Here is a 13,165-nt window from a genome sequence, read left to right on the forward strand (position 1 = left end):
AGTGATTCCCTCACCTGAAGGTGAAGTGGCCTATGGCAGATACGGTCAAAAGCAATAAAGAGCCTCTCAAGGAATCTCAGTGCCCAGCCCCCAGGCCCATCTTCCCCATCCTCACGGTAGCCAAGTCTGTGAGCAGGTCTAACGAGCAGAGGACGTCGGGACCCTTCTTGCAGGGGCTGAGGACATGCATAAAATCACAAACTGGTGAAACGCATGGCTGGGGAGGGGATGCCGACATGCTCCCCGTGAGATCTGCAGGAGAACAGTGAAATGCATTCCACCTCACACATAAGAAAGCCCCTCTGTGTGTGTGTGTGTGTCAGTGTGTGTGAGTGAGTAAGGATCGCATCCAGTAGTCAAAACCCACTGGGAAAGCATGTGGACACATAGCACAGAGGAGGGAGGGAGGGAGGCTGCAGAGACACGAGAAGCTCCTCCTGGGCCCTGTCACACTAACATCCAAGAGCTACAGGACACAGCCCAGGACATGGCCCTTGTCCCTGGGGAGAGGGGAGGCAGGACCACCAGAGAGCGTCCCCAGAATAGAAGTAGGTGGAGGCTCCCCGGCTGTGGGTGCTGGCAGCCACAGGATCGCTGAAGGCCACACCACCAGCTATATAAAGGCTGTGTCGTGGCCGTGACCGAGCCCAGGGTGGAGAGGGCTCTTAATTACAGCTGCGGCTCTGGGGCTGGGCCTCCGCCCCACGCTCTGCAGGAAGCCAGGCTGAGATCCAGTCCCCTGGGGGCCTCGGCAGGCCATGGAGGGGCAGGAGCTGATGCCCTGACACGGAAGTGCTTCCCTGGATGAGTCCAGGGCCAGGGGGACAGTGAGCCATGGGCCAGAGCAGACCTTAGGGGAGGTCACTGGGCAAGGCCACGGAGGTCATGATGCTAGAAACAGGCCTCTGACAACACCGCCATGCATGCTTAATGCTGCTGCTGCTGCTGGTCCACTCCTAAGTCTGCAGATCATCTCTTTCATTTATAAAATGAGGATAAAGATTTCTTCAGCTACCATGACCTTCATCTGTCTACTGAACAAACAGCCACTGGTCACCGTGCAGGAGCCAGGGCTGGTCCAGGCCCTGGTAGGGTTCAATAATTAGACATCTGATGGGATTACTACGGAAGGACAGCTCAGAAAAGCTCAGACTCGCGGGCACTGAGTGTTGAGCTGGGTGAGGAGTCGAAGGCCTGATTCCCTGTGATCCTGGATAAGCCACTCGGCCCCTCAGTGCCGTCAGCGACAGAAGGAAAACTTACTTAGGGGATTGGGGTGAGACTTCAAAGCCACAGTAGGTTTAAAGATGGTTCCTGAATATCCAAACTTAGTGGGAAGAGCTCAGGCTCTGCGGTCAGAGTGAGGTCAAAATCCCAGGTCTGCTCCCAGCCAGCAGGGCCACTTCAGGAGTGACCTGAACTAGCCACCCTCCGAGGGACCAGGAGTGGCCATGGGGTAAAAGCCAATATAAGTACCTAAGTGTTGTGAATATGAACTCTGAGAAAGGATGGACGTGGAAAGGAAGCCATAAATGCATTAGAAAAAAAAAAAAAATCAGCTGGCGGCACTAAGTTATCCTATTTGCTGCTATGATTTAGGAGGCAGGTTATGGGAATTTTGCTCCAAGCAGAGAGGGATGATGGCATTCTGAGGCCTGAGAAGCAGGACAGTTCGAGTCCATGGCTGATCCAGGAGCAATTTGGACAAAGAGAAGCTTCTGCAGCAGCCACCCTCAAAAAGCGCTGTCCAATCTCATGCCTGGTCCTGTCCCCACATCACCCCCTCCTCTGCTCACATGGTCACTCCCGGCTGGGCTTCCAGACCAGAGCAGGGCAGCCACGGCCCCCACATCCCAGCCTGTCCTGCCTGAGGGCTGGGGCTGGGCACCCACCTGGACACTGGCCCCTCACCTCCTGTGCGCTGAGCTGGGACTCAGTTTCCCTACTGTCCCCCAAGACTGCCCTGCCTCCCTCTGGTAGCCAGGCTGGCTGGAAAGCACAGGCTCTGGAAGCAGTCATACCTCAGTTCCCATCTGCAGCATCAGCATCATAGAAGACGGAGGAGGAGGAGGAAGCGGAGGAGGAAGAAGATCGTATGAAATTTCCTAGCAGCCACAGTTTTAAAAAAGTAAAAAGAACTAGGTAAAATTACTTTTAGGAATATGTTGTATTGAACCCTAAATTTTGAGGATGTGTGTGTGCTTCATCTCTCAGTCGTGTCTGACTCTTGCGACCCCACGGGCTGTAGCCTGCCAGGTTCCTCTGTCCATGGGATTCTCCAGGCAAGAGTACTGGAGTAGGTTGCCATTTCCTTCTCCAGGGGAAATCTTCCCGACCCAGGAATCCAACCCAGGTGTCCTGCATTGCAGGCAGACTCTTACTGACTGAGCTACAAGGGAAGCCCCACATTTCCAGAATACTATCATTTAAACATGTAATTAATATAAAAAGATGCATGAGATGCTTTACTCCCTTTTTTCATACCTCGTCTACAAAATCCAGTGGGTATGGCACTCAGGCACTTCTCAGTCTGGACCAGCTCCAGATTGGTCACTGGCCACATGTGATGGCCAGCGCGGGACGAGGCACTAGTTTCCCCAGATGCAAATCGTGAGCACTGACACCGCCCCTTCCCCCCACCCCAACTGGGCTGGGTGAGAACACAGTGTGAATGAAACGCAAATATCCTCCCCAGCCTTCAAAACGTTTGGTGCTCAGAGAACAGCGGGCTCTCTGAGTGCTGTTCACCTCCCCCACACCCTGGGAAGTCAGGTTGGGGTCCTTCTCCCCCAGATGTGGCCTGCCATAGGGTGCAGGTATGATTCACCCCCCACCCCCCATGCCCCAGCCTACCTTTTCCAGACATTCATCAACCTCCAACGTCTAATTGTTCCACTCTGCTCACCAACATACACACGAGGGAAACAGTTATTGTTGGCTAGGATTTCAGATTTGCTGAATATGCTTAGTCTTTGCATTTGGGAGGCAGTAGATCATTGCATGAGTTGCTTCCAACATGCACAGCACAGAATCCACTGCAGGTTGCTGCCCCTGATTTCTTTTTCAACAACATTCAGGCAGCTCCTCCTCCATCCCAGGCTCTGTTCCAGGCACTGGTACCCCTAGGAACAGCCTTTCCTTGGTAAGGATTATATTCCGTGGGTGAAGGCAGCTCTGACGCAGACAAACGAACAGAAATTTCAAACGGCAGGAGGCAACCAGCATGCACAGTCTGTGGTATAATCATGTGTCACTTCCCTGCTGCCTCCAGGAGGAAAAGCTTCCCAAGGACAAGAAGGACATCAGCTCCAACACCGCATCCTGGACACCTGATAATTGCCTGGCAGAGGACTCACTCAGTGTGTGACTGCTCAGTGAATGAATGAATGGACCGACAGATGGACTGAAGTGAACCAATGCTGACTACAGCGTACGGTTGGGTTGAAGTTGAATGAATGAACAGATTAGTGTGAATCCACCATGGCTGTTGAATGAATAAATGAATGAGTGGACTGGATGGACTGAATGATCACAACACTGGAAACCCATGTCCTTACTCTCAGATCTCCCAGGTCATCAGTGAGAAGCCCCCGCGGGAACAGCCCAGATCCAGACCATGCATCATCTGCAGGTACCCTGCCTGTGCCAAAGGGCTTCTGGCTGTTTGGATGCTGTGAGGCTCCTCAATCTCACCCGCCATGTGCTTCCCACTACGTTCCTGTTCGCTCTTCTGTTTTGTTTTGCTTTGTTTCTAATTGAAGCAATTGTGAAGACATTTTGCTTCCTGAGTCTCCAGAATACAGCGGACCCTCTCAGCCTCCAGCTGTATTTACAAACCGGATTCCCTTCAGATGATTAAGAATAACTCGACTCTTCCCTCCATTCAGGCATGTGGAGAAGCCTGCGAGGGAGAGTCCTGACTTTCTCCTGACATTTCCACAGCAAATGTGAGATGTGCTGGCCGGCTGGACGTGCATCCTTTCCCCTTTGGGTCTGGTCCCTGGTGTTCCTGCCGGGGTCAGATCCCTTTCCCTGGGGGAGGAGAGGCAGTAACTGACCCCACTGCACAATATCAAACAGGGTCCTGTGGTTCAGGCCCAGAGAGTCAGCCTGCTTTCACTCTGAGGTTACGGTGATTGGCTGGGGACAGTCACAGGGTCTAAAAGGCGTCCAGCTAGTCAAGTCCAGGCCTGTGGGGTCACCCTCTCCTCTCCTGGGTCCAACCCACACCCGCTCTTTCTCTGTCCTGCTCGGGCCCCTGTCACCCAGCCCTTTCGCTGGCTGCTGTGGGATGTCAGCCAGCCCGGCGGACAGGGAGTGAGGCAGGGACTCCTTTCCTGCTCCCTCTGGGTCACGGCCGAGTGGGCAGCCGCGATTCTCCCTGAGACGAGGAGACCAGAGCTTGTGATGGTCAGGCCCTCCCCACCCAGGGGCCCCGGCTCCCTGCCATCCCTGCTCCAGCCACTGGCTCCCGGTGCCTCCCTCTCCCTCCCCAACCTCAGTCTTCTCCAAACAGAACCTCATCAGCATCTCTTCCATCCACGCTGGTCACTGCCGGACGCTGACACACAAATCTGCCAAGAACAGAATTAACAGCAAAGGCGAGCAGAGCAACAGGAGAGTAGAGGGCCCGGTCCCCGCTCGGGGCTGCCCAACCGCTGGCCTCTGCATCCTGGGTGATGTCCCTGTGTCTTACTCCTTAAGCAAGTTAGAGCAGGGTTTGCTGTTACCTGTGACCATTGTCCCTCGCTCAGACCCAGGGTCAGTGGTGGTGAAATCTGTGTTCTAGGGGCACAGGGGGATGAGGGCAGAGGCCGACAGCCCAGATTCTGTGCCCACACTGCCACTTTATTAACTGGGCAACACGATCCAGTGACTTGACGTCTCCAGGGTTGTCCGAACCATTCCCAAAGCCATCCCCTGGGAGGGGGAACCTCTTCAAAATCTAGCTTCTGGTCTGCCAAGACGAAGAACCACTTTGAACCCAGGCTGCCAGGATGAAGAGATGCTGGCGGGAGTGGTCAGCTGGGTGCTCACAGACTCTGAGCCACCAGGCTGGATGACTGCCCCTGGGCTGACCTGGTCCTAGCACCCGCCTCTGTCAGCCGGTATTTCTGGCCATATGCACCTAGATCATGTCTCTACCTGGCCGTGGCGCAGCAGTTCATCCTCCCTTCCTCCTCTTCCCCACGTGGCGCCATCACCTCTCTGGACTGCTGCTGAGGGCCCTGCAGGCCTTGCAGCTGTGCCCCCTTGGATCTCAGCATTCAGCAAGAAGGGGAGCATCTGTATCTTAGGAGGCTGTAACGAGGGTCAAATGAAGTCACTGTGGAAGTCCACAGCCAGTGAACTGCACGCTATGGAGCAGGTGAGTGTCCCTTAACCCTCTGGGCATCCCTTTCCTCATCTGTAAAACGGGCCTGGGCATCCACCCCCAACACCATTCTCTGAAGTTGCCCAGCTGTCTTGTGAGGGGGCTCACTAACCTGCCAGGATTCCTTTCTCCGCGAAGATCTGACCATGTCACGTCCTGCCCAGAACCCTCAATGCCTCGCGGTGCACACAAGGCCCCTCTTTATCCAGGCCTTGACAATCACACAAAGCCACCAGCCCCCACTCTGCTCCTCTCCTCCAATCATTATAGTGCACTGACTAAACGTTGCCACCTCATCCTGAAGCTTGTGCTCTTTCTTCTAAACTAAGTGCCACCTCCTCCAGGAAGCCCTCCCTCATTCTCAAGGTCACCATCCACCAAAACCACAGCAGGACCTCACCCACCACATTCTTTTCTTTGGTGTCTTTCCCAATATCTAGATGAGGAACAGATTTCATTTTCTTGGGCCCCAAAATCACTGCAGATGGTGACTGCAGATATGATATTAAAAGACACTTACTCTTTGCAAGAAAAGCTATGACAAACCTAGAGAGCATATTCAAAAGCAAAGACATTACTTTGCTAACAAAGGTCTGTCTAGTCAAAGCTATGGTTTTCCCAGTAGTCATGTGTGGACCATAAAGAAGGCTGAGCGCCGAAGAATCAATACTTTTGAACTGTGGTGCTAAAGAAGACTCTTGAGAATGCCTTGGACAGCAAGGAGATCCAACCAGTCCATCCTAAAGGAAATCAATCCTAAATATTCCTTGGAAGGACTGATGCTGAAGTGCCAATACTTTGGCCACCTGATGTGAAGAGTCAACTCATCAGAAAAGACCCTGATGCTGAGAAAGATTGAAGGCAGCACAAGGGTACAGGATGAGATGGCTGGATGGCATCACTGACTCAATGGACATGGGTTTGAGCAAACGCCAGGAGATGATGAAGGACAGGGGATCCTGGCGTGCTGCAGTCCATGGGGTCTCAAAGAGTCAGACACGACTTAGAGACTGAACAGCAACAGATGAGGAAAGCCTGAGGGCAAGGGCTGTGTCTTATCTTTTTCTATAGGCCCAGAAATCAGCACAAGGCTGCACAAAAAACAGACTCTCATTAAGTATCTGTGAATAAGTAAGTAGAGATTGAGAAAGTCAACACAGAGAAAAAGCCACAGAGTGCAAAAGAAATGGAGACAAGCATCAAGGCTCAGACAAGTCTTAGCTGCAAGGCTGGCCCATCCCTGAGACCAGGTCCCTGCAGCTCCGGCCTGCTGTTCCCACTGTCAGTCCCTCCTCCACTGACCCAGCCTCCTGCCCCTGTCTAGGTGGGACCCTCGGGGCTCCCTGACCCAGGGCTCAGTCCCCCAGAGAAGTCAGTAAGACAGAGGCAACACTGCTCCCTGCCCCCACCTGGGCCCGGGAGGGGGAAGTTACCAGCAAGGAAGGAATGTCACCCCAGTGAAGCAGGCACAGGCTGAAGCTGGGGAAAGGTTGACACAGGAGAAACCCACTCCAGCCCCTCCTGTCCTGGAGAGGGGGCTGGCCTCAGGATGACCCCACTAGAATCTTGAGGTCAGCCGCCCAGGTCAGAGCCCTAGGGGCTCCTGGCTCTCTGCCCAGTTGTCCCCTTACTCCACCCACAAACTCTTCCCTCTCTCATCCCCCTAGCCCTAGCCACAGTCAAGATTCCAGACAAATAACTCGGAGGCCTCGGGTGACCTCAGAGAGCAACAGGTCAAGAGCCCCTGGCCTTTGGGACCAGCAGCAGCCATCATCTTGAAGTGGCTGCCTCGGGCTTGTCGGGGACAGTTCCTGAAGGCGGTCTGTGCCCCATTCTTCCATGATTTTTCACTGTGACACCTCAGGAAAGGGGCAGGACCTGACATCTCTCACCTGTGTGAGCAGGTGCTTGGGCGAGGCCTTGCAAGCACCTGCTCTGACTCAAGGGCCCTGAGAAACCAATGCATAGTCCCCATGGCAGATATGGAGCTGCAACCAGAGACAGGTAACCAAAATCTGAGGCTGGATGGGGTTTAGGACCCAGCCCTCATGAATTTTCTTTCCCTGGACTCAGGGCCCAAGGCACAGGGCCCATGGGACCCTGAGGGTAGGTGTGCACGCTGGGGGTGGGTGCGCCTGGGTTTCCAGGTTCCTGAGCTGCAGAGCAGCCGCAGGGTGTCCTCAGGCCCGCCTCTGCCTGGAAGCTGGGTTTGCCCCTCGCCCCGCCCGCCCCGGGCACGGTCCCCACTCACTCTCGCACAGGCGGCGCCGCAGCTTGCCCCGGATCTTGTCGATGGCGTCGAAGTCAGACACGTGAAAGACGTGCGCCGCTGTGGGCTCGGAGGCGATCTCCTCTAGCTCCTCGCGCAGCGCCTCGCCCACGCCCACGGCAAAGATGCGGATGCCAGCACGGCGCGCGGCCGTGGCAGCGGGCAGCACCAGGTCCTGGCTGCGGCCGTCGGTCAGCAGGATGGCCACCTGCTTGAAGGCGCGGTCCCCGGGGCGGCCGCCGGCTCGCGGCGTGAAGCTGTGGCGTGTGATGAAGCGCAGCGCGTCGCCCGTGTGCGTGTGGCCGCCGTGGTAGGCCAGCTGCCGCGCCGCCGCGCGCACCGCAGCCCGCGAGCCGAAGCGGCCCAGCTCGAAGGCTGTGGCCGGGCGGTCGCTGTAGCGCACCACGCCCACCCGCGTGCGCTCTGGGCCCACCTCGAACGTGTCCACCAGGTTGGCCACCCACTGCCGGACCTTCTCGAAGTTCTCTTTGCCCACGCTCGAGGAGGAGTCCAGCACGAACACCAGGTCATAGTGGACAGTTTTGCAACCTACAGGGGCAACGGGAAAGGCAGGGTCCTTGCAGCGGGCTGGAAGCGTGGTCATCTGGGTCCCCCAGACCTGCCTCCAGGCCCCGCCCGCTCCGCAGGGTGAAGCGAGGCTGGGCTGCCGCCTTAAAGCCCCAACCTTGGTTCCCTAAAGGCTATCTGATGGGGAGTCTCCCCAAGATTGCTGTGAAGTTCACCTGACTACGTATATAGTTAATATGTACACTCACATATATACATAGTGAATAACATATAAGTATATATTATATACTATAGATAATTATATATATAGTCTACATGTATTTATACAAGTGAATAACATAATTATATATTATATATTATGTACTGTGTATAAGCATATATGATTATATATAGGTTACAGATATATCCATGTAAGTGCATAACAGTCATGTAACAGTGCTGACTACTGTTGTCAGTTTCTTTAACTCCTCCTACTATGTTGGTTCAAAAGTGACTTCATTGTCTTTCAGACCTGCAAAAGGCAATCCAAAAAATCTTCAAACGCTCATATTTCCATCTGGGCAGAGATAACTACTGCTAACCCACGGTGTATTTATCTATGCTGTTGGCAGAAGCGGGCCTGTACCCGTGGCACTGATATATAAGCTGGTTCCCAGCATCCAGTGATAGGCCAGGAGCCCATTTCCAGTGTGATAATGCTGGTTTCCATGGCTGCAGAGATTCCGCCACAGGGATGAACATAATTTATTTAGCCAGTCCTCTCCTGTCAGAGAGTTAAACAGTTCACAGTGTCTCACTATTAGAAATCATATAAAATGGATTGCATTCATATATTTTAGAAAGTCTACGGTGCTTTATAAAAATAGGCTCATATCTTTACAAATATAAACTTTATATAAGCTATATGACACTTTTGATTAAATAAAATGCAGCACTATAATTTATTTCTGATCCACAGGGCAACCCTGTGCAGAGAGCTTGCTGGTCCCCATTTTACAGTTAGATAATAGGAAGAAAAGTGTTTTCTAAACTTCAAAGTGCTGCCCAAGTAGACAGGGGAATCATCAAAATGCCCTTGCCTCGATTTTTCCAGAATCTGAGTCTTGGCCATGACAATGGGAGCAGCGGATCAGGCTTCTGGAAATACCTGGCACAGACAGTTGATCAGTGAAAATAATTTTTTTTTTTTTTAAAAGAGAGATCTCACTGTGTTAAAACGTCCAGTTGGCAAAAGTAAAAAATATTGACTGTGGTGGCCAGTGAGGATATAAGGAGAATGCCTTTATGGGCTCAAGGAGTGAGTCTGGGGTTTGTCACCCCCATCATCAGAGCCCTAAAAGCCTTGTATCTTTGAATCCGCCAATTCCAGATTCAGTGATTTACTTAAAGAAAACCAGCAGATAAATAGAAAGGGCAAAAGTAAAGCTGTAAGGAAGTTCATGGCAGCATTGCCAAGCAAAATCCCGGAGCCTGCCTTCATGGGTACGCATAAGGACCACTTAAATAATATTCCGCCTGCATCATTCAATGGAATGCTAGGCGGCCACCACAGTGATGGCCGTATTTACCAACGTGGATACACCTTCCACTCTACCATTGCCACATTTACCAATGTGGATACATTTTTCACTCTATCATCTATCACTAGGTATGAAAAGCACATGTGTGTGTGTCTGTGTGTGTCTGTGTGTGCATGTGCATGTATACAACTGCGTATTGAGGAGAGAAGCTACGAAAAGAACCATTGCTTCTTTCTGGCAAGCAGAGCCATGAGCGAATTGTATTACCTTGTAGTTCTATGTAGTCCTGATCTTGCGTTTACACAATACACAATGCATTAAGTTCAAAAAACAAAAATAATATAGCTAGGTATATTTAAACACACACGCACACATCCTCATCCCACCCTGCTCCAGAGCTCCCCTTGAATTTTCCACGTCTACCTTCCCCTCTAGTTTTTTAAAATCCAAGTCCAATCGGCTGAGAAGCCGAGGTGAACCCCTGCCTTCGCAGAACGGATCCCCTAACAGGATCAGAGCTTTTGAAGTGTGTTTGCCCAGATGTGTGCACTCAGAGAAAACTCCTGGGGAGTTTTTGCCCTGGACACAAAGGTCATCCTTTTGCCTTTGGGACCATGATGTCCAAGCCTGATCAGGGTGATTGCTGCCCACGGCTCTAACCCTTGAGGTGATGTGGTTGCAGGCGGCAGAAGGTTCACTCGTGCGGGAGGCCTCACCACGGGGCCACTTTCTCTGGAGGCCAGGGCACAGGTGCGGTTGCAGGAAGGTGAGAATGAAGGGCAATGAGGCGGGAGGGGCCCTGGTTTCTGGCTTCGGTCCTGCCACTCGCAGGGGCCCTGTGACCCCACAGACTGCTTTCCACTCCATGAAATGGGGGCGGAGACAGAAGGTCCTCGGGCCTTCCCACTTCTGAATTTGATAATCCTGGTGCCAACTGGGCACTTGCAGCTGTCCTGGGGGCACAGAAATCTCCTGGGAAGGCCCGTGTTCCCCACACGGAAAACAAGATGTCCACACTCATCACTGTCTGTCTAGCTACCCCAGCTTTGTGAGTCGCAGGCAGAATAGACCCTTGTAAAGTGATGGAGAAACACAAGCCTTGGGGGGTTGTTGTTTGTTTTTCCTCTTCTTTGGAGGGCCCAGATAAACAGCCTGACTCTAGCTCAACCCTGCCCATTCGTTCAACCTCACAGGGGGTGGGGCATGGGGGGGGGGGCTCTCTTTTTTTTTTTTCAACGTTTTAAAAAAATCAAAGCATAGTTGATTTACAATATTGTGTTATTTTCAGGGCTTAGAGCAAAGTGATCTGCTTATGCATATTTATGTATCAATCTATAGTCTTTTTAAAAATTCTTTTCCATTATAAGTCACTACAAGATACTGAATATAGTCCCCTGGACTGCACAGTAAATCCTTGCGGTTTACGTAGTTTTTATCCAATACTGTGCATCTTGTCTGTAAAATGGGGCAGCATTTCACACCCAGCCATCCAGCGGCAGTTCTCTCCCTGAGACCAGGTCCAGCTGTGTACTGCAGACCTGGCATGCAGGCTCGGGGCTGGGTGCCGGGACAGCCCAAGCCGCTCCCGTCCTGACTCCTTCCCCAGGTCTCCCACGGACCATGACTCCTCTCAGGAGGCCCTTGGACAGGTGGGCAAGCCATTCTGTCACTTCTCACCTCTCCCGCCCGGGCTGTTTCTGCTCCTAACTTCCCCACTTTCTGGCCGCTCACTGTCCCGGCCACCCCTTTAGGCTGGACTCCAGGGCACTCAGTGCCCCTCGGGCTGTGGCCCAAGGTCCTCTCAGGAACCAGACGAGGCAGCAGGACGCTAACCCCACTGCTGTCCCCACACCATGTATGTGGTCAACAGAGACACAGCCTCAACACGTTGTATGATCGACCTCAGATGTGTGTTCACTCTCACACACGTGTACACGCCCCAGTGGCATGGCTGATTATGACTCACACTGGCTGGGGGACAGTGGACACCACACCTGGGATGACCCACACTCTCACACCCCCTGGCACTAGCTCACCCCTGGCCCACACCCACACACACATGGACACACACCCACTGCTCTGTATTCCGCCTACGGCCCTACCTGCCCTCTGGGCCTGACAGCCGCGGTCCCCGCTCCAAAGCAGCAGCATCCACAGGAGGCCGGCCACGACGCTCCCTCTCAGCTGGCCCATGGCTCTCTCGTGCTTGGGAACCAGCATTTCTTGGCCAGGAAGAGACACCGTGAGGGTCTACTGGAACATGTCCTGTGTGGAGAAAGAACATCTTTACAGGAGGGCCCTTGAGCTAAGAAGCTGCAGAAGTAACCTCTGGACCCCCTCAGGGGAGGAATTCCCCAGACCCAGCCTCCCAACCCTCTTCACTGCTGAGACTCAACTTTTCACACAGCCAAAGGTGTGACTTTCTAAGAGCAAAGCTCAGTGTTACCTCCTGTTCCCTGATTCATCCATCTCTCCGATCCCCATCCATCCACTAGCAGATGCAAATTAATTAAGAACCCGCAGGCCTCCTGTTATCTGCTCCCTAAGGCTCTGACCTGTGACGCTAACGTCATTATTCTGATCGTATTTTCTACTTTTAGACATTAATAGGCTGCTTTATTTGTTTAGCATGTCACAAGAGGACATCTCTTTGCCCATACTCAGCTATTTTCTTACAATAGATTTGTAGGAAAACACTTGGGGCATCCGTCCTATGGGTTTTGAAAGGGCCCTGGTAAGAACTGTCAAACTGCTTTGCAAAAAGGCTGCCCTGTTTTCACTGCCCCTAGCAGGGTCAGAGTGCATGTGTGGGTGCCCCTCTCACTGCGTACCTGGCCGCACAGATTGGCACCATTCCTTTGATCTTGGCTAACTCAACATCCCTTCTTGCTTTCAATGCATTTCTTTGATCCATTGAGGTTTATTAGCTAAATGATTTCCCATTTTGTGTATTTTATTTTCACGTGGATGGCCATTTCAAAAACTGTTTGTCATTGAGAACACCAAGATCCAGGTAAAGGAAACTGCTTATAGATGTTACCATTCATTTATTCACTCACAAATATTTGCCAGTGGCCCTCATGTGACAGGTTCTGAGGGCAGGCAGATGAATGTCACCAAATCCATACTCACAGACACCTGGGAGACAGGTAAGACATAGGCCCAGGCAAGGTAGGCTCAATGACACTGAGAGAGGGAAGGGGGTGTTTATGGGGCTCAGGAACAGGAGGGGGATTGTCCTGTGACCATTTCAGGAGAAGGTGAGATGATAGTTACCACGTGTAAGAAACCCTAAAAACTCACAAAAAGCCATTAGAACCAATAAACAAACTCAGCAAAGTTGCAGAATGAAAAAAAAAAACAACATTCAAAAATCTTCTGTATTTCTGTCCAGGAGCAATGAACAATCCATAGAGAAATTAAGGAAAAGAATTTTATTTACAACAGCATCAAAAAATAGCGTAAAATACTTAG

At 52.3% G+C, this 13,165-nt stretch overlaps 1 protein-coding gene across 2 annotated transcripts in view; it reads right to left on the minus strand.

The window, feature by feature from the left end:
• COL22A1 (collagen type XXII alpha 1 chain) overlaps nucleotides 1–13,165 on the minus strand; it is a 230,834-nt gene that overhangs the window by 189,386 nt on the left and 28,283 nt on the right. For both annotated transcript variants that reach the window (XR_015140361.1, XM_086335603.1), the window contains exons 2-3: nucleotides 11,794–11,956; nucleotides 7,626–8,192 (exon numbers count right to left, since the gene is read on the minus strand). Coding sequence is in view for 1 of the 2 variants with exons in the window: in XM_086335603.1 (XP_086191729.1) it covers nucleotides 7,626–8,192; nucleotides 11,794–11,911 (685 nt within the window). In the remaining variant the exon portion in view is untranslated. The remainder of the gene's footprint in view (nucleotides 1–7,625; nucleotides 8,193–11,793; nucleotides 11,957–13,165) is intronic.

Source organism: Bos grunniens, chromosome 14 (assembly GCF_055505025.1).
Source record: "Bos grunniens cultivar Pamir isolate PY7600 chromosome 14, Bosgru_T2T1.0, whole genome shotgun sequence".
Classification (NCBI taxonomy): Eukaryota; Metazoa; Chordata; class Mammalia; order Artiodactyla; family Bovidae; genus Bos; species Bos grunniens.